Consider the following 24425-nt stretch of genomic DNA (forward strand, 5'->3'; position numbering starts at 1 on the left):
ATATGTCAAATCCATTACAAATACCTACTTGTTGACAACCCTTTTAGGAATCAAGAAAATATTATTTATGAACAAATTATTTTATGCTTGATTACAAGTCATAGAATCCACCATCAGTTGACAAGACAGCCAAATCAATGGATAAAATGAATGTAACTGGCTTGAAATATTTACGTAAAATGAATGATAACTGCCCATTTTTTGCTTTTAACCAAGAATCTGGACTGTTTTGCGTTCATATCTATAGAAATTCAACGATTTTAGCATTTATTTACAAGAATTTTCAACTTAAAAAGCTCTTTGTTTCTTGACGGCCGCCATGCTGGATTACACAATATCGAAATTTCAGCTTGAAATATTTACGTAAAATGAACAATAACTGCCTGTTTTTTGCTTTTAACCAAGAATTTAGACTGTTTTACGTTCATATCTATAGAAATTCCGTGATTCAGGCATTTATTTACAAGAATTTTTAACTGAAAAAGCTCATTGTTTTGTGACGGTGGCCATGTTGGATTTTGTATCTCTACACAATAGCGGAATTCAACCTAAATAAGTTGCGATTGCATATAGAAAAATGCAAATTTTGCTTTTGTTGAGTAGAATTAAGATAATTCTGCATGCTTTTTTCAAGTATTAAGTTTCTGATGTGAAAATTGAGTGATTTATGAGCTGTTAAAAACTTGACTAAATAAAAAAAATTTTTTCTATTTTGGCCAAAAACTTATATGATATGTTAAATATTGCTATTGATCCTGAAAATATAGGTGATCATCTCTGCCTTTGGTGATTTTTGTGCATCTACCGCAAAATATGAGAATTTTATAGCCATTTAAGTTTTGTTATACTTGCATAAAAAATAATTAATCGGGATTTTATGAGAGAACGACTTTGAAATTTTTTATGTCATTGCTCATGAAGACACATATATGCCTAAGGCAGGTGTCTGTTTTGGTTTTAGGTTGCTTGCGGCTTTGGTTTTGAAAATATTTGAATTTTAAGTCTTTGAAAATAGGCCCCCTACGGATCGGCCCCGAGCCCCGTGTCCCGTCAACTGTACAAATGTACAAATGTTCTCATTTGTATACATTTTCATTTTTATAAAGAAATTGTTTTTAAAAATCTAATAACATTGAAATTTATATTTAAAAAAAAAAACGGGGAAAAAATTGCTTTGGCCACCATTAAAGCTCCAAAGTTGCTTTTATTTTTATTTCATAGTACTGTATTTAAAATGAGTGCCCAATAAAGGGTTAGACAAGACCGAAATTTTCTTCAACAATATGGAATCAAGCAGTGTCAAATTACTGATATTTATAGAAATAGGAAACATTAATAACAAACAATCTTTTCATTACTGACCGTTTAAATCAGTGGCCCCGAACTTAAAATTTTAGGGTCGCAAGCAGAAGATTCAGGGACGCACACTGTAAATCGACAAAGTTTTCCTCTAATTTTCACTGTTTAACCGATAAGTACTTTTATAATAAATGCGTAAAACTACTAACTTATGAATACAGTGATCCCTTGCTACTTCGCGCTTCAGACTCAGTCCATCGCGGATATTTTTCCAATTAAAAAATAAAAAATACAGATGAGCAGTCCCAATTCGATCACATAGTCTCCCTCTCCCCCCTGCTGCTTTTCCTGGTCTGGCAGTGCACTGGAGTTGCTTATTAGAGTTAACAATGATTGACAGATGTTAAGGCTTGATCTTGCCCAAGATGGTTAGAAGCCGAAACTTCAACGCGCCGCATGCATCAATCATTGTTTAGCTTGTTAAACAGTTGCAGTTGCAACTCATTGTGTTTTTTCCCAAAAAAGGGAAAAACATGTCTTATATGTATCTCGTTTCAATACTAAATCTTTCAACCAAATTGCAGTAACGCGCGGCTTCACATCCTCTGTAAAAGTAACGGCGTTGCGAAGATGGGAAAAGTAATTAATTAGATTACACACTACTGACAAAAATAACGTCGTTAACAACACTGTTGACGACGATGGACATCCAGTCCATTATGACCCGTTGTCCATCGTCGTAGATTTTGACCGGATCGATTGCTAATGCGGTACCTGCACTGACGGTGATGGCCTCCATGAACTGCTCTCTCCACGAGTTGGTGCCCACCACCAGAGCCAGGTTGGTCTTCTTGATCAGCTTGTCCACCGTGCTCTGCCAAAACAGCAAAGAATAGTTGAGCTGCAGCTATTGATTATTTAACTAAGCGATTAATATGTTAGTTTGAATAATTGAGTAATCGGATAAGGAACATTTAATGCATTGGAGAAACATTTTAGGAGAGGAGGCTGGCTAAGAGAGTTTTAAGTGTAAGTACAAAATAAAATTCCTGAGTGTTTTTTCAAACTAAGCAGAATTGAACTTTAATTTCACAAGAGCAATTAATGCATTTAAAAATAAATTAAAATAATTCATCTTAGCCTCAAACGATATTAAACAAAATACATAAATGACGATCTAAGTACAGGTAGTCCCCGGGTTAAGAACGAGTTCCGTTCCTATGCTGGCGACATAACCCGAATTTCTACATTAATCGGAATTAAGCCTTAAAGTACCCCTAAATACCCCCTAAATCTCAAAATAACTATCCCAAAACATGTATTATACGTCATAATAATAAAACAAAGGGAGAAATAAGATACTGTAATTACAATCAATGCTAAAGGATGATGAAAAAGATAAACTGAGTATACTGGGTTGTTCAAAAGTGGAGACACAACACTTCTTGTTTCATTGATGTTTACTGTAGTTTAAATTTTAAATCAGAGACACAACGTAGAGCACTTTGGCCTGCGAGTGAGCAAGCAGATAAGTCGATGTGACTTATGAAGCTTATTTAGAGCTTGATCTCAGCCACTTAGATGAGGTTGACCTGCTTATGCAATTGCTTATGCTTTTTCCTTAGTAGAAAACAGAAAGCCACCTGATTGGGTGTGCGCTCACTGTAATTAAACTTACACATTTTACCATTTTAATTTAACTTGTAAACTAATTATTATTAACAATATAGCCCCAAGAATTGTACAATGACTACAGGAAAACAAAAACAATGTATGCAAAAAATAAATAAATAAATAAATTTGCACATCATGTAAATTTTCAATTAATCACAGTGAGACAACAGCTCCTCTTATTGGCGAAACAAATATTTGCAGAGAAACTGGACAGCTGTTAAAATGAGAAAAATACAGAGCTCAAACACACATTCTACACTGTTACACGACTTAAAAAACAAACAAACGACTGGAGACAAAATGACGGACAAGAACCCGGCGCCGTAACGTTGAAATCACATAAGTCGGGTACGTCGTAACCCATGGACTACCTGGACAACAAATGAACAATTGGCTAAATTGCATCGCAAAAGTCCGCTAGCTTAAATGCTATAAAATACAAACTTTTAATGTTTTAATTTTTTTGCAATGCTCTGAACAAATCGTTCACACACATACTGCCGCAAAAAACTGCTAAATGAATAGATTAATCAAATTACGGAAGCAAGAAAAAAACATTTGCTCAAACGAAAACTTACCTTATGCTGGTCTTAACAGGGAGCAGCTGGGTTCAGCCATGTTAAATGAGTTATGTCATATTCACTGTTGCCATTATAGGGCAGTATATCCACCCAAATCCATAAAATTAAATGCAAACACTTTCAAAACAAACCATTACAACGCCACTCTAATTAATTGAATCCTCAAAGCAGCAAAATTAGATTCTAAGCTTTTATCTAATCGAATTACACGAATGAATCGATGAATAGTTGCAGCACTACAATACAGCAGTGTGGCCACACGGTGGAAGCCTTCACATCAGAGCTGTGGTCCCTTCTCACCCACCTTGAACTCGTAGGACTCCTCGATTATGACCTCCATCTTGGCGTGCTCGCCCAGAATGGGCTTTCCCATCTCGGCGATGCGCTTGGCTTCCTCCTCCTCCGTCGTCAACTTCCTATCCGGAACATCTGCGCAGATACAGAGAAAGTGCCACTTTAAAAATGAATATTTTTAAGCAGTGAAATCATTGAAGATATTTTAATAGAGCAAGAATATTAAAAGGAATACAAATGGCAAAAATGACTGGAGTAAACATTTCTCTTGAAAAGCCTGGTGGTAGAGAAGCTCACTATTATGTGTTATTATCAGTCATTAACAATACTTAAATGAAGTGTCTTACAAAACGTCTTCAATAATGGTTTTTAAAAACTAAATAAATGTAATAAACTAGGACAGGTTAGTTGACACCTCGACCATAAGATGTCCTTGTGCTTTCAACAGTGTCACCAGACATGGTTAAAATGCAAATAAATTATGTATATTTTTTATATTTTCTTTTGTAGCACTGGTGGGAGGAGCTGGGGTAAGAGGTAACCTGGTGGCCCACCAGGCTTATAAAGCACTGGGGGAAACCCTGAAATCTCTTTGAATGAAAAAAACATGACAAATAGAAAATTAGGACAAGTAAAAAACTAGTAAAATAAAACTAGAAAAAAGCTAATATCTCCCCCTAAAATGTAAATATTCTGCTATAAATTTATTCATTTTTAAGATATGTATAAATTGTTTATTTTTTTATTAAAACCACAAGAAACAGTAAATATGATCTTTTTTCAAACTTATTTTAAAAAACCTATTCAAAAACACCAATTTCACAATATGATATATTGATTTTTTGGAAAACAACACATTTCCTGATATTACAAGAACACTATATGCATAAATAGTACATATTCCCAAAACATATAAGAAATATAATATACAGTGAACAAAATAAGTGAACACCCTGCTATTTTGCAAGTTCTCCCACTTAGAAATCATGTAGGGGTCTGAAATTGTCCACTGTGAGAGAGATAATCTAAAAAGAAAAATCCATAAATCACAATGTATGATTTTTAAAAATTATTTATTTGTGCGAAACAGCTGCAAATAAGATTAAATAATAAATAGGTGTGCAAATAATATTTGAACACCTGAGAAAATGAACGATAATATTTGGTACATTAGCCTTTGTTTGCAATTACAGAGGTCAAACATTTCCTGTAGTTTTTCACCAGGTTAAAACACACCGCAGGAGAGATCTTGGCCCACCCATCAGTCAGGTTTCTGGGCTGTGGCTGAGAAACACAGAGTTTGAGCTCCCTCCAAAGGTTTTCTAGTGGGTTTAAGTCTAGAGACGGGCTAAGCCCCTCCAGAACCTTGATATCTGGAGACCTTCTCACGGAGAGACTCCTTGGTTTTCCTGGCTGTGTGCTTCAGGCCATTGTCATGTTGGAAGACCCAGGCACAACCCATCTTCAATGCCCTGACCAAAGGAAGGAAGTTGTTCCCCAACATTTCACAATACAGGGCTTTAGTCATTCTTTCTTTCATACAGTGCACTCGTCCTGTCCCATGCGGAGAAAAACACCCCCAAAGCATGCTGCTACCACCTCCATGATTCACAGCAGGGATGGTGTTCTTGAGATACAACTCGTCATTCTTCTTCCTCCAAACACGGTTAGTGGAATTAAGACCAAAAAGTTCTATCTAACTCTCATCTGACCACAAAACTTGCTCCCATGACTCCTTTGCATCATCCAAATGGTCATATGCAAACTTAAGACAGGCCTTGACATGTGCTGGTTTAAGCAGGGGAACCTTCAGTGATATGAATGATTTCAAACCATGACGTCTTAGTGTATTACCAACAGTAACCCTGGAAACGGTGGTCCTAGCTCTTTTCAGGTCATTGACAAACTCCTCTCGTGTGGTTCTCGGCTGATTCCTCACCTTTATTAGGATCATTGAGACCCCACGAGGTGATATCTTACACGGGGTTCCATTTCGACTAAGACTGACCTGTTTAGCTCTTTGTAATGATTGCTCCAACAGAGGATCTTTTTTCACCAAGCAGCTTGGCAATTGCTCCGTAGCCCTTTCCAGCATTGTGGAGGTGAACAATTTTGACTCTAGTGTCTTTGGACAGCTCGTTGGTCTTGACCATGTTACAAGTTTGAGTCTTACTGATTGTACGGGGTGGACAGGTGTCTTTATGTTGCCGCTGACCTCAAACAAGTGCATCTGATTTAGGATTATACATGGAGTTGAGATGGACTTTTAATAGGCGGACTAACAGGCATAAGCTGATTTTAAGGGGGGGGGGGGCAGGGGGGCCAGGCCACCCTGGTGGCTGAAAAGTGTCATTGCATGAAATTGACTTTCCTTTATATATAAAATTGGCAAAACAACAAAACTGCAACAAAAATGACTGAAATGAACAAAAAAATATTTTTTATGATGGGTCAAAATTATTTTTCGAACAGATCATGTGACTTTGGACGGTCACTTGCTTTGCATATAATTTAAAAAAAAAAAAAAAAAAAGGGGAGGACAATTTTATTTTTCAAATGATTTTTTTCTTTGATTGAAAATATTTTTTTTTGATTGAAGCAACTTTTTTTGGAATTAAATGATTTAGACACAAATGTCCTACCCATAATATGGCCCAAACACAAAAAGGATTGCTTCAATCAAAGAAAACTTTTTCAATGAAAAATTAAGTTTTCAAATGCTAATTTTTCAATCTCAATATTTTTTCGCATTCAAAAACGTTTTCTATAGTTGAATTTTTCTTTTTTTGATTGAAGTGATTTGTCTTTTCAAAATATATATTTTTGTATGAAGCAACTTATTTTTTGATTGAATAATAAAGACAAAAACGTCCTAGCCAAAATGAGGCCCAAACACAAATCAACATTATTTCAATCAAAAAAAAACTTGACCCCAATAAAAAAAAAAAGAAAAATGGCTTTCACGTGCATTTTTTTGAGTTTCAAATTTATTTTTGCATTTAAACACATTTTTTTTCATTTGAAGCGACTTTTTTTTTTTGGAAAATATATATTTTGATTGAAGCAACTTTTCTTTTTATTGACGCAACTTTTTTTTTGATTGAATAATAAAGACACAAATCTACCTCCATAGGGCTCCGCCCAGGGGATACAATTTTTGACTGAGGTAACTACATTGGAACGACACTGGCGGGCGTACCATATTCAATGGATGACGATCTTGGTGAAAAGTAATAGCTGTCCTAAGCAGCCTGATTTAGAATTCCCCTCAAGAATGATGGGAAACAAAAAAACGCTCATTGTCAACTTATTATCATAAATTAGTGCTGCAACGATTAATCGATTAACTCGAGTATTCGATTAGAAAAAAATATTCGAATTAAATTTAGTTGCTTCGAGTATTCGTTTAATTAAAGTGGCACTGTAATGGTTTATTTTTAAAGTGTTTGCATTTAGTTTTATTGATTACGGTGGATACACTGCCCTCTGGTCTGCCTGTTTTCAAATGGCTGAATCCAACTGCTCCCTGTTAAGACCAAAACAAGCTAAGTTTTTGTTTGAGCTTATGTTTTTTAATGCATTCATAATTTAGTTTGTAGGTATATTTAGCTGATTTTTGTAGGAATATGTGTTTGAACTATTTGTATAGAGCATTGTAAATAAAATTTTAGCATTTTATAGCATTTACGTCAGCAGACTTTTTTTATGTAAGTTAGCCAATTGTTCTTTTGTTGTACAAAGGTCCTCATTTACCGTTTCAGGCTCAGCTCAGTTATTTTAATTTTTCATGTTCATTATCTGATTACTCGATTATTCGTTCTAACTAGTCCATCGATTAATCAACTACTGAAATATTCGATAGCTGCAGCCCTATTATAAATATTCTTGTAAGTAGAAGTGTCCCGATCGATCGATCCGATCACGTCATTTTCAAAGTATCGGAATCGGCAAAAAAATATCGGACAGGCCTTTTTTTAATATATATATATTTTTTAATTAAATCGTTTTCTAATTGCATTTAACGTTACAGACATAATATGTTACACTCATCCAGAGTCTAGTTTAGGCTTAAGGAAGGGTTATCATATTTATCCCGTTAACGGCAGTAATTAATTTTTTAAAAAAATGAATCATGTTAAAATATTTAATGCAATTAATGCATGCGCTGTACGACCCACTCACGCATTGTTGCGCTCAATCTGTAATGGCGACATTTTACCTATATAGAGAGCTTAAAGGCAGCGTCAAATGAGTACAGTGAATTTTGGCAGCCTTGGGAGCCTGTTTTCAATTGGCTAAAGCCTTACAATCCCTCTCCCTACGATTAGAAATATCGTGGGAAGCAATGTGGGGAAGCAAGGTAGCAATTGATCTTTTTCTTAACTCCCTATGTTATTTCCCAACACAGAGAAGATATATCAATTGGTAGCACTACGCACAGTCATGGTTGCTCAAGACATGTTACATCCACCCATCATGCATTTGGGCATGGCTAGAGTATCATTTACTGAAAGCTCAACAAATACACTAGATGGCAATATTTAGTCACAATATACAAAGTCACAAGTCTTTCTATCTGTGGATCCCTCTCACAGAAAGAATGTTAATAATGTAAATGCCATCTTGAGGATTTATTGTCATAATAAACAAATACAGTACTTATGTACTGTATGTTGAATGTATATATTCGTCCGAGTTTTATTCATTTTTTTCTTAATGCATTGCCAAAATGTATATGATCGGGAAAAATTATCGGGAATGATTGGAATTGAATCGGGAGCAAAAAAAAAAAGCAATCGGATCGGGAAATATCGGGATCGGCAGATACTCAAACTAAAACGATCGGGATCGGATCGGGAGCAAAAAAGCATGATCGGAACAACCCTACTTGTAAGTTAATTTTATGGCTGACACTGCGTTTCGAGGTCATCAACATGTTGTGCCCCCCCAAAAGTCAAACTCCGCCTATGCTAACAGGTCTTTCAGGGTCAGAATTCTAGCTGACGGACAGGTGTTCAAATACTTCTTTGCAGCTGTACCACACAAATAAATTGTGTAAAAAATCATGCATTGTGATTTTTAGATTTTTCTTTTTAAGATTATCTCTCGCACATTTAACATGCACCTACGATGAAAATTTCAGACTTCTCCATGATTTCTAGGTGGGAGAACTTGCAAAATAGCAGGGTGATCACTTATTTTCTTCACTGTACATTCATTCATTCTTCTTCCGTATAGATTAATAAGATGTTATCTATTTTTGAGCACAGCTCCACAAGAGCTGAAGGCGTGTCTGGATGTGGAGGTGTGAGGAAACGTGAGCCCGGCGCCTTTGTGTGGATGCGAGCGGTTCCCGTGATGCGCCGCGTGCGACCGAGCCGCCTGCCTGTGCAGGCACCTTGTCATCACGCCGCTCTTTGCTGACAACACGCCTCTCGGCATCAAATATTAACAACAACGCCATTAAAGATCACAGCCGAGCGCTCCTCTGCACACATGCACACACACACACACACACACACACGTGCAGAAATCAATTACACAGCAAGCACGGGCGTGTCCGCTTTAAAATTCATGATCATCAAGCATTACTTTGGTTTTGCTTCCATTACTACATCCAAAATTAGTAGAAGAAGCTGCATTCCACCGTGCATGTGTCGGATGGGGCTGCTACATTTACATGACTTATCGACAACTATTAGTTATCAAGTTAATCGGCAACTATTTGCAAAGCTGAGTAATCGTTCACATCAAAACTGTCCAAATACTCTTTCTGGAGCCTCTTACCAAGGGGTGTCCAAACTTTTTGCAAAGGGGGCCTGATTTTGTGTGTTAAAATGTGGGGGGCCGACCGTGGCTGACCTCCATTTACGTAGAACAATATATTTAAGCAGTTTTAGCAAGCCATTCTGTGTGTCAAATTTGCTTTATTGTTATTTTTTTAAATTAATAATTTCAACAAACTCGCAATTAGCCTTTGTGGCATTTTCTTTCGACTCTCGGGCTCTTGCGAAATACTGCTACTGTAAAATTAAACTACCTTCAAGTTGCTTCGATTTCTCGCTACGTATCTTCCCTGTAATTTTGTCGTACCTGTCGGCGTGTCTTGTTTGGTAATATCGCCTCACATTTGACTCTTTAAAAACAGCGACGGTCTCTTTGGAAATGAGGCAGACACAGTTGTTGCGTATTTTAGTGAAGAAATAATCCAATTTCCACCTATCCTTGAAGCGTCGGCCGTCGCAGTCAACTTTTTTTTTTTGTTGATTCTGGCCATTTTAGAAAATTGGGAGTAAAGGGTCACACGGGGTGATGTTGCTTAGAGTGCTGGTGCCTTTTAGTGGGTAAATGAGGAGCAGCATTTAGTGTGTAAGCTACTTCATATGCTGCTAGCAGTACTGCTGACCAATTTATTAAGTCAGTGTGCGGGCCAGACATTATTGATTTCATGACAGAGGCTGGGGGCCGGATGAAATTTGATCACGGGCCACATTTGGCCCCCGGGCCGGACTTTGGACTTGTCTGCTCTTACCTCATTGGCTGCTACTGACGGCGATAGGCGTCCAATTCATTTTGTATGGGAGGCCCTCCAATTAAAAAATTATAGCCGTCAATGGCAGTGAATGAGTAAATAGTAAATATTCTTATTATTTCTTCAAAATAAAAATGATTCAAGTAAAAACAAAAACTGAAAAGAGTCAGTGAATATTCTCATATTCATTTTTTTTTTTTAACCTTAAAATGTGGATTAATTTATTTTTTGTACATGAAAACACTCCAAAAATAAATAAAACAGTAATTGGTCTCTTATTCATTTTTATTTTTTTCAAATTAAATTATGATTGACAAAAAAAACATTAAATATGATATTTTTTTAACTTTCATTTGTCTTCTGTTCCACACAGCCTCACAAAAGGGGGTGCTGGAGCCTACCCCAGCAAACTATGAGCAGCCTGGTATGGATTTGTTTTTTAAACATATTTTTAAAAATTTAACCCCTTCAATTCTTATTTTACTAAGAATAAGTGCAATTTTTTGGTCAGGGATATTTCATGCTTTTATTGGTTATTTTTAATGTTAATGTTACATTGATTTTAATGAGAAATGAGCCCTTACGTTTGCCTTTTCGAAGTTGCGTTTTGTCTCAGCCATTTTCAAACAGCCAAAAATAGCAAAGAGGACGTGCTAAGCCTCATGATTTCATTTCGATGGGTAAAATTTCGTCCAATCATCTCCCAGAAGTGGCAATAGCAACTAAATTCAGTGTATTTATTGATTTTGAGACGCGAACGTGTCATGTCATTCAGCAGCATGCTCAGGTCTGAAGGGGTTAAAATAATAATCAACAGTTAATAGCAAAACACAGTAAATACTACAAAAGAAGGTAAATAAACAGTAAATATTCTCTTTTTCATTTGTTTTCCTGTTTAAATGTGCATTTTTTTATTTAAAGATATTCATATTTTATCATTAAAAAAATGATTTTTAAAAATGCCAAAGAAAAATTTATTAGTATTTATTTCATTATTAAAAAAACAAATAATAAACAAAGGGAAAAAAATCAAATACAGTGTTTCTGTATATGGCAGAAAACACTCGTGTGACTTGAAGTTCCGCTCTGAGACCCCCAATTTGGCCAACTTTCAAAATAGTCCGATATGCATTTGTGATACATCATTGGAAAGCTTAAAATCTCAATTTTCTGGGGGAAGAAAAATTTTAGACAGGAGGGCATTTAAAAAAAAAAATTAAACAGCGAAACCCTATCTGGAGGTGAGAGCATGAAAGAGCAGAATTAAAGACGCCATGGCCTTAAGGAGATATTATTGCGTACTTACCTTGTTTCAACCCAAAAACTCCATGTAGCATGTATAATTGAGTGTCAACACACAGCTGGGAATGGCCACAGCTGGATTTTTTTGGGATTTTATGGGTTAAACATGGTACTATAACAAGGGTCGCGATGCAGAAATAGACATCAAAGAGTGGTCGAGATTTTGTTTTTCATATATTTACCCTTTTAAACATTTTTAAAAAAATTTTTCTTTGTTTGGATTGATTATTTATCATCAAACATATCAGAGAAAATGCGACAGTAACAAAAAATACAATTAAGCGATAGTTATAAGGTAGATATCTGTGACTTTTTTTATAGATACCATTTTTTTCATTGTGACGTCATTTGTTTAAAAGTTTAAAATATGCGAGTGAATCATTTTCTAAAGTCGTTTTTCTTAAAAAAAAAAAAAAAAAAAATTAACAAAATATTAGACATCAATTAACGATTCTAAGATAAAAATGACATTTTGGAAAAAAAATAAAATTAATTACCTTCGTTTTATGGCTGGGGGGGGAAACAAAAGCGGTTGCGCAACGTCTTTAAACGGGGGTTTCCAGAGTAAAATGGACAAATCCAAAATAGTTCGGGGGCTTAATGCACCATGAATTTGCTATTGCAGCATATAGACATATTGTTCTATCAAACACAACAGTTCTTTTGACTTACAATACAGCAGTTTATTTTAAGGCAGGGTGCAAGGGCAGAAACTGCTTTTTCAGTCTTGTCTGTGTTTTCCGCCATATACGTATAAACAATAACCGTGATATATAAACTGATTAGGCCGTAAAAAAAACGTTTTAAAAAACTGGTTATTAGTCCATGATCAAAATAAACATTTATGACAGCCCGAGTGTCAGATACTCTATGTTCATTTTGGCAATTTTCAGGTTTTGGACTAGATTTTTCCTTCTTTTAGTTACACACACAAAAACAGCTACATGCTGGGAACTCACCGTTGTCCAGCAGCTTGGCTAACGAGGAGATGAAGATGAAGAAGATGAGGGGAGGAGGAAAGAGAAACAGAAATGAGTGAGGGACATGGATTTGTGCTTTTGAAAATACTATTTTGCCTTCTATTTTCTCTCCAAACCCTTTGGGAGCTATTTAATGATGCTATAAATAAACTCGACTTGACTAGAAATTGACGTCGATGAGCGTCCAATAGATTGGACGTCTATTGCAGTCTATAGCATCCAATGACTGAATTATCTGGCTCCAAGATGATCATTGCTATCAGAACCAAGCACGTTCCACCTTCTTCCCACCAGGCCAAGGAGCCTTGCTGGAGGCTGACGTGCACACCTCACAGCAACGTGTTTGGCATGAATTGCAAAAGGTAACGTCGCCACCATTTTGTGTGCGCGAAGATGTCAGAATCAGGCAGCTTTTTTGCATTTCAGGAAGCTCTGAGAAGGTCAGCGACGACCGGCACATAATGAGATCCGGTATGGAAAGGTGCCCCCACCCCTGCTCCTGCCCACCTTCCTCCTTTCTAAGAGAATAAACGAGCACGGTATCTCTCGGCAACTTCCTCTTTGCTATTCCTGTCTGCCTCCATTTGAATGTATTACACCTCAGCACCTTATTGAGTTGACTGACTGCTGCTGTCGTCATAGTAACGGTTACTAGACAACATCCTCACAGCGACTCTTAAGCCAGCGCGAGCGACGACGGAAAGGGGAGCGGTGACGCACCCCTGTCACTTCCTAAGACTCTGTTAATTGAAAGAGTGAATCTAATACCAGCTCACGAGTCGGGTACCAGGTTCATTCGGAGAGATTTTGGAAAGGAAGTTTCCATTTTCAACATATCTTTAAATAAAAAAAGTCAGCCTTGTTTGCAAGGGCGTAGGTTTGCATAGGGACAAAACACTACCAACTTTTCAGGATGCTTAAATTGTCCCTTAGCAATTGTCCCTAAGCCTGTCGCTTGGGCGCGACTGATTTTATCCGTTTCAGCACCATGAGAATTGTGTAATTATTGACAATGGTGAGCTACCAGTTTATTTTTTGATTGAAAATTTTACAAATTTTATTAAAACAAAAACATTAAGAGGGGTTTTAACATAAAATTTCTATAACTTGTATTACCATTTATCTTTTAAGAACTACAAGTCTTTCTATCCATGGATCGCTTTAACAGAATGTTAATTTTAATGCCATCTTGTTGATTTATTGTTATAATAAACAAATAAAGTACTTATGTACAGTATGTTGAATGTATATATCCGTCTTGTGTCTTATCTTTCCATTTCAACAATAATTTACAGAAAAATATGGCATATTTCATCAATGGTTTGAATTGTGATTAATTTCGATTAATTCATTTTTAAGCTGTGATTAACTCGATTAAAAATTTTAATCGCTTGACAGCCCTAGTTATTTTATATTTGCTGTATTTTTCCGCCGCACATTGCTGGTGTTCTGACAAATTTTCCATGCGCGTAACGTTAAAAATGGCTGCGAATGCAGCGATTCCAAAGTAAACACTACAAACTTTCTTTAAAGAAAGGAATATTAACTTACGTTTGCCATGTTAGCTGCACACAACAACTGCACGCAGCTCTCTCACTTAACGACTTCGCCGTGTTGTTAAGCATTAATTTACGCCATTATCGTGTTGCACATGCATGTTTATGATGTAAATAGTTTTTTTAGCACCGTTGGATAACTTTGAGAGTCCAACTGAATATAAAAGAGGGCTTTTCACCGCCACAAAAGCTTTGGGAGCAAAATTTTAAAAAAAAAGACCCAAATCACACCGGTCCGTGGTGTAAAAAAGGTTGGGAACCCCTGATTTAGATTGTCTTCCCATATGTTGTAACGATAGAATTGACCCTACCATTATTAAATGATTTATTTCTATTATGCTTAGACTTACATTTACCCCTCAGTATGACAAGAGGTCCATGGAGTGCTGCTGGGTGTACAAAGTACACTTCTGGTGCTTTTCGGTGTGGGGATCAAAAAAGCTAATAATTCAAAAAACCGAGGCACTCAAGAAGTACAAAAATAAAACGCCTTTATTAAGTCATGGCTTTGTACAAATTAAAAAATGCCGACATGTTTCGGCCGTGTAGGCCTTCATCAAGACAAACGTCTTTTTATTTTTTTAAATTTTGTACTTCTTGAGTGCCTCGGTTTTTTAAATTATTACATTTACCCCTTTTTCACTTGCTGAATGTGCCGCTCATACTTTTTTTCCTCAAACTCTCACTCTCACAGTTCAGAATTGCGTTGCATGTCGACATGCTCTCCTCCGCCCGCTTCGAAGAGGAGTGATATTAGTTTTTTTTTCCGTTCCAGCAGCCACTGTAATCAACTGCAATCTGCAAACTGCAAGCAACTGTAATCTAGATTATTTTGTTACTTTTTAGACCTTAAAAAAATCTACACATATATACAGTATGCAGTATATCTATATATACAGTCATGTGAAAAAATGAGGACGCCCCATTAAATATTCAATTCCTTATTACGAAATGTTCACATTAATGTCTGATCCTGTTTTTCTTTGTCACTGTAAAATAAAATTATTTAATTGCAGGTAAAAAAACAACAAATTTTTTACTCATTAAACCAAATATATCATCAAAAATGCATATTCTAACTGAGGAAAAAGTTAGGACACCCTATCACCTATTAGCTAGTGTTACCCCCTTTGACTGAAACAGCTTCACTGAGACGCTTTTTGTAGCCATCTACCAGTCTTTGACATCAGTCTGAAGAAAGTTTGCCCCACTCCTCAATGCAGAATACTTTCAACAGTGAGATGTTTGAGGGGTTTCTTGCATGTACAGCCCGTTTCAAGTCACTCCACAGCATCTCAATGGGATTAAGATCTGGACATTGACTCGGGCATTCCACGACTCTCCATTTCTTTTCAGCCAGTGGTGGATTTACTTGTATGTTTTGGGTCATTGTCATGTTGCAGGGTCCAGTTTCGCTTCAGCTTAAATTTTTTCCACAGATGATCTCACGTGTTTATCAAGCACCCTCTGTTGAGGGTCAACTGACATCCAATCCATTTGGACTACTTTTTAATATGACAAAATTTCACTCTTAACCTATTATAGGGCACTCAGTTAACTCATTGGCTGAAATTGACAGCGCCACGCCAGGTGTCCGATCCACTTTTGACTGGGAGGGATGGCAGTGATCAGTCGACTTCAATAGGACTGAAACATCATTAAATTCCAACCATGACTATGATTCCGGCTGATTATTGAAAAAATATTGAAAAAAAATAAAATTAATCGAAAGTATGGAGGAATATCACTGTATCTCGCCCGGGTTGTTGCATTTAGCAAAATCCATTCATCCATTGGAAATATGGCAAAAACCTCTCAAAATCAAGAACATTTGGATGTTAGTTTAGCTCTTTTCGCAATGAGTATGATGGATGCAAAGTTTGAAGTGAAATTATCAGAGGAAAATTTTCATTCATCATCATTGTTTTGGAATATGGGGGATAAAGTACTTTGCACACAGAGGATGCCATATTAATTGCTGCAACGATAAATCGATTAACTTCGATTAGAAAAAAGATTCAAATTAAATTTTGCTGCTTCGAGTATTCGTTTAAAATAAAGTGTTACTGTAATGGTTTGTTTTGAAAGTGTTTGCATTTAGTTGTATTGATTTGGGTGGCTACACTGCCCTCTAGTGGCAAAAGTGAAGATGCCATAACTCATTTCCCATGGCTGAATCCAGCTTCTCCTTGATAAGACCAACATAAGCTTAGTTTTGTTTGAGCTCATTTTTAATGCATTCGTAATTTAGTTTGTAGGTATATTTAGCTTTTTTGGCATTATGTGTTTGGACCATTTGTCAAGAGCATTGTAAAAAAATGCAATCGTAATTTAATTTGTAGGTATATTTAGCTGTTTTTTTTTTTGGGTTTTTTTGCATTATGTGTTTGGACCATTTGTCAAGAGCATTGTAAAAAAAAAAGGCTGAATCCAGCTTCTCCCTGTTAAGACCAACATAAGCTTAGTTTTTGTTTGAGCTAATGTTTTTTTTAATGCATTCGTAATTTAGTTTGTAGGTATATTTAGCTGTTTTTTTGCATTATGTGTTTGGACCATTTGTCAAGAGCATTGTTTAAAAAAAAAAGTTAGAATTTTATAGCATTTAAGCCAGGGGACTTTTGCTTTGTAAGTTAGCTAATTGTTCTTTTGTTGTCCTTACAGTGGGGCAAATAAGTATTTAGTCAACCACCAATTGTGTGAGTTTTCCTGCTTGAAAAGATTAGAGAGGCCTGTAATTGTCAACATGGGTGAACCTCAACCATGAGAGACAGAATGTGGGAAAAAAAACAGAAAATCATATTGTTTGATTTTTAAAGAATTTATTTCACAATTAGAGTGAAAAATAAGTATTTGGTCACCTTCAAACAAGCAAGATTTCTGGCTGTCAAAGAGGTCTAACTTCCTCTAACGAGGCTCCGCTCGTTACCTGTATTAATGGCACCTGTTTTAACTCATTATCGGTATAAAAGACACCTGTCCACAATCTCAGTCAGTCACACTCCAAACTCCTCTATGGCCAAAACCAAAGAGCTGTCAAAGGACACCAGAGACAAAATTGTAGACCTACACCAGGCTGGTAGGACTGAATCTGCAATTGGTAAAATACTTGGTGTAAAGAAATCAACTTTGGGAGCAATTATTAGAAAATGGAAGACATACAAGACCACTGATAATCTCCCTCGATCTGGGGCTCCATGCAAGATCTCACTCCATGGCGTCAAAATGATAACAAGAACGGTGAGCAAAAATCCCAGAACCACACGGGGGGACCTAGTGAATGACCTACAGAGAGCTGGAACCACAGTAACAAAGGCTACAATCAGTAACATAATGCGCCGCCAGGGACTCAAATCCTACACTGCCAGACGTGTCCCCCTGCTGAAGAAACTACACGTCCAGGTCCGTCTGTGGTTCGCTAAAGAGCATTTGGATGATCCAGAAGAGGATCGGGAGAATGTGTTATGGTCAGATGAAACCAAAATAGAACTTTTTGGTAGAAACACAGGTTCTCGTGTTTGGAGGAGACAGAATACTGAATTGCATCCAAAGAACACCATACCCACTGTGAAGCATGGGGGTGGAAACATCATGCTTTGGGGCTGTTTTTCTGCAAAGGGACCAGGACAACTGATCTGTGTAAAGGAAAGAATGAATGGGGCCATGTATCGAGAGATTTTGAGTGAAATCTCCTATCAGCAAGGGCATTGAAGATGAGACATGGCTGGGTCTTTCAGGATGACAATGATCCCAAACACACAGCCAGGGCAACTAAGGAGTGGCTTCACAAGAAGCATTTCAAGGTCCTGGAGTGGCCTAGCCAGTCTCCAGATCTCAACCCCATGGAAAATCTGTGGAAGGAGTTGAAAGTCCGTGTTGCCCAATGACAGCCCCAAAACATCACTGCTCTAGAGGAGATCTGCATGGAGGAATGGGCCAAAATACCAGCAACAGTGTGTGAAAAACTTGTGAAGAGTTACAGAAAACGTTTGGCCTCCGTTATTGCCAACAAAGGGTACATAACAAAGTATTGAGATGAACTTTTGGTATCGACCAAATAATTATTTTCCACCATGATTTGCAAATAAATTCTTAAAAAATCAAACAATGTGATTTTCTGGTTTTTTTTCCACATTGTCTCTCATGGTTGAGGTTTACCCATGTTGACAATTACAGGCCTCTAATATTTTCAAGTGGGAGAACTTACACAATTAGCGGTTGACTAAATACTTATTTGCCCCACTGTAGATCCTCATTTATAAATTTTTTTAATACCGTTTGAAGCTCAGCTCAGGTACTGTATTTAGAATTTGTATGTTCCTTATCCTATTACTCGATCATTCCAACTAACTAGTTCATCGGTTAATCGACTACTAAAATAATCGATAGCTGCAGCCCTCGTCATATTAATATTATATTTTGACAATCACCTAGTTTCAAAGGAACATTTTGGTAAAAGCCTATTTTAAAGTTTGTTTGTTTGTAATGCTGTTCCACCTTGGACCCTGTACAAACAATGCTCACCTCTGACTTGTTATTCTAGCAGGCATTAATGCTCAAAGATGGCGGCGATGCCGCGCTCCAACAGCCGTGGCGCAAATGTCACGACTCAAAGCCCCTCCGGTTGCCGCGGCGCTGCGTAGAATCACTTGGGAATCACTTTGGAATCACGGATGGGTAGATTTAATTCAACCGGCCGTCCAGACTACTCATGCATGTGCGCGCCTCAGACTTCATTAAAACGTGGCGTCTTTTCCGGGAATGTCAAAATTTGACACTTTATTAAAGGTGATAAAAGTTACTTTCTATGAGACTCGTTTAAAATGCAGGCTACTAACTTTTCTTGTAGAAATATTCTCAACAGTATTAAAAAATAATGTGGAACTATCTGTATTATTAGATGTGGGGCAGTATCCCTGTTGTCTGTTTTTTATTGTACTATTAAAAGAAAAATCAACACTTGAACCCCTCTTGTATTGAGCACGTGAGTGCTAAAAGAACGCCATTGCTGTCAATACTTTCCCCGAGTCCCAGGACATATTAACACAGTCACCCCAAGACTTCAATAAAAATGGTGTCATCTGTATTCAAAGAGCCCGGCTTCAACCTGGGAATGAAGCCAGACAAGAGAAATAAGGTTTCCAAGATTTTTTTTTTTTTTTTAAGATGTGTGTGCTCAGATGTACCCATCATCCCCCACTAATGCACTGAGAATAACAAGACTTATTGTGAGTCAAGCACATATCCGTTGTTAACTAGCAAATTATTCAGCTGCCACAGTTGTGTATTGGCTCCTACCTCCTGCACAGTCTTCGCAAATACGTAACCTACTAAAAGAACCGTTGGGAACGGCACCACCCGCGGTCACTTCGCCCTCAGTAATGGCTGCAAGGTCTGATAAGAAAATAAGTCGTCATCTGGCACAAACTTGACAGCGAAATGATTCAATAGTGACTGCCCTAAAGGCTGCAATACACCAGGCGCGTCTGCGGTGCACGAACGTATAAGTCAAGCGGCGAGTGCACACCAGTTGTAGAGCGGCTACGTTTCAGACACGTCCCAGAAGCGGTTTAGTGCGTCGCACCCGTAACGAACGGCAGAGTTTATTATTTGTCGCGAGACGCAACCTTTCTGCGTCAATTGAACTAGGTAGGATCGGCCAGATCGGAAGTCACTCTCGTGTAAAAATACACCCCCCCAGAAAATTGAGATTTTAAGCTTTCCAATGATGTATCACACATGCATATCGGACAATTTTGAATTTTGGCCAAATTGGGGGTGTCAGAGCGGAACTTCAAGTCACCTGTTTTCCGCCATATACTGTACATATAAATAAAGAGCAATAAAATAAAACACCAGCTTGATGTTTTTGACAATTTTGTTGCTGAATCATTTCAGACATATGAATATAAAAATACCGTAATCTCCCGAATATAACGCGCACTTTTTTTCCCCAAAATCAACTTGTAAACTCATGGTGCGCATTATAAACGGGTACATGGATGGAGACAGAAATATATATGTATTACATATATAAATATATAAACCGATTTTTTTTCATTGACACGGCCACGTTGTGTTGAAGAAACGTATGCGGCGACCCGTTGCCGACCATTACGGTACGTGACGTCACCATTTTGTTTCGGTAATACTTCACACTAATCGGCCGAATGATTTCGTCTGTGTTAAATTCTGCTTTTTTCACTCTTCATAAAGCACAAAATTTAGTTTCTTGAACTCATTTGAGTCGACGTTTATTGCAGCTCCACAATTCGGAGCATAACAAATGTAAGGACACACACTTCCTGTGTCCGTCAACTATATCGGTCCCTCGGGAAACTCAAACCCAAATAACAATAGTTCAGTAGTTTTACCGTATCAATCCATGGAAGAAACATTTATTCATCATGAGGAAACGAGCAAGTTATACAGCAGCCTTTAAAAGAAAAGTCACATCCGTTTTGTTTTCTCCTAGATTCTGGTAAGTTGGAGAAGTTGTCAAATCATATTATTACCGTAAATATTGTCAGTTTACGGTAATGTTTTGAACTACCAATGTGCTATGCTTGTGCTGTGTTTCGCCAGTCAGTAAAATGACATCTCTGTATCTGTACACGAGCTCTGTTTTCTTGTATTCTTCTATTTATTGGTGCTAAAATTAGGGTGCGCGTTATAAACGGGTACAATAATTTTCCCCAAATTTTACAAGTAAATTTGGGGTGCGCATTATACACGGGTGCGCCTTATATTCGGGAAATTACGGTATTCTTTTGAACAAAATTGCATCTCAAAGATCAACGTTTTGTGTTTCCATTGATTTCACTGCATCGCTTCATAACCAATGAGTTTATCGCAATCAGTGTTGTTAATAACGGCATTAGAATATAACGGCGTTACTAACGTCGTTATTTGTTTCACTAGTGAGTAATCTAATTAATTACTTTTCTCATCTTGGCAACGCCGTTACCGTTACTGACGCGGGATAGGCGTGTGCTACTATGTGTTACTATGTTGGTTGAATGACGCGAGAAAAGAGGGACGGACTCACGGGGACGAGATAGCAGAGCAGGAGTGGGGAAGAAGCAAGGGAGTTGTGACGCTGTTGCAAACGCGATGCTAGGCAGCTCCAATAATACCTGACTGTAGCCCAGGGCCGGCCCAGGCCATTTGGGGGCCCTAAGCAAAATAATGCCAAGGGACCTCTATTTTTGGCCCACCATTTCGTCACAGTGTACTGTGAAAACCATATATGCAATCCAACCCATACGTCCATATTTTGTATATTAATCAGATTTTGTTGCATTGCATACTTCAAACTTCTCACCCCAAATGATTGTCAGTACTTACAGTAGATGGTGCCAAACCTTTTTCTGATTGGCATACTAATGTACGATAGAAATTAAATGACCATATCTACGCTCTCCAGACCAAATGCATATTATGCCAACATTTCGTTTTACTACAATCAGCGCAAACCGTACATTTGCCATTGCCTACAGGTGACAACTTGCTCGGCTTTACTTGATTCGCTCCGGGCGTTCGCCCTGCAGCTTATGGCAATTACCAGTGCAACATATTGACAAGCTCAACTGACAACAACGTTCAATTTTGAGTGTCTTGCACAACAACAACATCAACAACATGCTCTATTACCTTGATACTGTTGTTTCTTTTTTTCTCTGATTTTCTTCTTCTTTTGTTTCTCTGCTCCAGAAGGATAAATTCTCTTCGACATATTCGTGTATCTATTTTCCAAGCAAGTTTGAGCACCAATCATCGCAAAGCAGGTTCAACGTCATTCCCCAGGTTGCTAGATTGTAATGACAAGAAAATGGATGTTTGCATAGATAAACGGCAATGTGCGCCACATTATTCACGATGCTCTATTAACAACATATAAAATTAGGTTGCTAGATTGGGGGGCCCCCTAGTGGTCAGGGGCCCTAAGCAGCTGCATAGTCTGCGTATAGGCAAGGCCTATACGTAGCCTACAAACTACACCCACATGATGCTACGGTAGATATCACATATAATACGAACTAAATGCAAATGACAGACACGGCGGCATTAGCAACATATATAAAGAACTAGATGCCATACTGTTGTGTATGAGGACTAAGGATTCAGCTGATTTTGCGGATTAATGCGTTTATTTTTCGCATCACGCCAGCCAAACGGTTGCAGAAAAATCTTGCTTTATGAGGGAGAGGCATATGCGCCTTTTTGGAGTTTCAAATGGTTCCCATTCACTGTGGATATTGGCCAAAACAAGCCCTACTATTGGACTTACGAGGAAGTGAGTAAACATCTTGTTTTGTATTATGTCAAATACGAATACAGTGATTACAAAATAAACACTACAAACTTTCTTTAAATAAAGGACTACTTACGTTTGATCATTGATGGGCATGTAAAAAGCTCTCCTCATGCACATTAGCTGAACGTTAGCTGCACAACAACTGCAGCCGCCCTCCTCAAGGGAACGAGCTATAAATTGCTCTCCGCCGGGCGGTTTGCCGGTCCGCAAAGACAATCGACAACCCAGTCGTCATGTCAAATAATCCGGGCTAGTTCTGTGTGATTTTCCGCTTCGAAGACTTTGAAACATCACTCGGTTCGGGTTAGCATGTCGGCTAGCTGTCACGCCTCTTGGTTTGTTTACATTCTCCGAAGCTGGGGAAGAGAAATGAAATATATCCGATTTAGGTGTCATAAAATATCGTTCGGGAGGTGCGACAGTAAAGGTGAAGTCGTACAGTTTTGACCATTATGGAGTAATTTTGCCATGTCGTCCTGAATAAGTGCATTGTTATTATTTCATATTCCATTTAGCACAAGACTGTTATTTGCCATGACAATGCCATTTATTTAGCAATTGGGGAAAATACTTGGATAAAAAGAATATCCTGTAAAAATATTGGAGTAGAGAGACTGAAACAATGACATTTTGCGGCTCTCTTCGTCGCGTTTTCCTCATTCTGACTAATTCCCCCTCAATGGGCTGAATAGTAAAACCGATGAGCCCAGTGACGTCATCCACCTGTTGGGGACGCTAGAGCCCTACAATGGTAGGCGTGGCTAACCGGCAGATTAAAAGACTAATTTCTCGTCATCTGCGCTTTGCTAAATTGTGGCATATAGTCGAATCGTCTCAAAATATGATTCTAATTCACATAATAATGCTATTTAAGACTTTTTCTCCTGTCGTATGCTCTTTAAAGCCAGAGCAGTAGGAAGATTGTGAATGCATTTTCTTTGTTTGAGTTACTACTTACATACTGTACTAGTATGTGAGTGGTCATATGCCAAAGCTACTATGTGGTCCATGTAAAAACAGCAAATTTTTTGAACGACTGGTTCCTCTATTCCTGTCAATAGCAACCAGTGAGTTAAAAAAAATAACCATGCAACCAACAACAACAACAAAAAAAACATACTCCCTAAAACAGAGATGTCCAAAGTACGGCCCGGGGGCCAAATGCGGCCCATGGTCAAATTTCATCGGGCCCCCAGCAACTGTCATAAAATCATTAACGTCTGGCCCGCACACAGACTTAATAATAATAAATTAAAGCTTACACGCTAAATGCTGCTCCTCATTTATCCACTAAAAGGCAGCAGAACTCCAAGCAAGATTACACCGTGTGACCCTTTACTCCCAATTTTCTAAAATGGCAACAATTAACAACAAAAAAAGTTGACTGTGACGGCCGACGCTTCAAGGATAGGTAGAAATTGGACTATTTCTTCACTAAAATACGCAACAACTGTGTCTGCCTCATTTGAGACAGTCGCTGTTTTTAAAGAGTTCGCTGAGAGGCAATATTACCAAAAAAGACACGCTGACATGTACGACAAGATTACAGGGAAGATACGTAGCAAGAAATTGAAGAAACTTGAAGCTAGTTTAATTTCACAGCAGCAGTATTTCGCAAGAGCCCGAGAGTCGAAAGAGAACAGCACAAAGGCTAGTTCCGAGATTGAAATTGAGTTGAAATTATTCATTAAAAAAAATAATAAAGCAAATGTGACACACAGAATGGCTTGCTAAAATTGTCTCAAATATATTGTTCTACGTAAAGAACGTCAGCCAAGGTCGGCCCCCCACATTTTTACCACACCAAATCTGGCCCCCTTTGCAAAAAGTTTGGACACCCCTGCCCTAAAACAATACACTTTCAACAAGTAAAGGCTTCATTGCAGTGTATGT

At 37.8% G+C, this 24425-nt stretch overlaps 1 protein-coding gene across 2 annotated transcripts in view; it reads right to left on the reverse strand.

Annotated features, from left to right (window-relative positions):
• Positions 1 to 24425, reverse strand: part of slc8a3 (solute carrier family 8 member 3) — a 129809-nt gene that overhangs the window by 4048 nt on the left and 101336 nt on the right. Inside the window, exons 4-6 of one of the 2 annotated variants that reach the window (XM_057859203.1) lie at positions 12642 to 12659; positions 3859 to 3983; positions 2074 to 2173 (exon numbers count right to left, since the gene is read on the reverse strand). In XM_057859203.1, coding sequence (XP_057715186.1) covers positions 2074 to 2173; positions 3859 to 3983; positions 12642 to 12659 — 243 coding nt within the window. The remainder of the gene's footprint in view (positions 1 to 2073; positions 2174 to 3858; positions 3984 to 12641; positions 12660 to 24425) is intronic. The other variant, XM_057859204.1, reaches the window with a different exon arrangement.

This window comes from Corythoichthys intestinalis, chromosome 15, assembly GCF_030265065.1.
Source record: "Corythoichthys intestinalis isolate RoL2023-P3 chromosome 15, ASM3026506v1, whole genome shotgun sequence".
NCBI lineage: Eukaryota > Metazoa > Chordata > Actinopteri > Syngnathiformes > Syngnathidae > Corythoichthys > Corythoichthys intestinalis.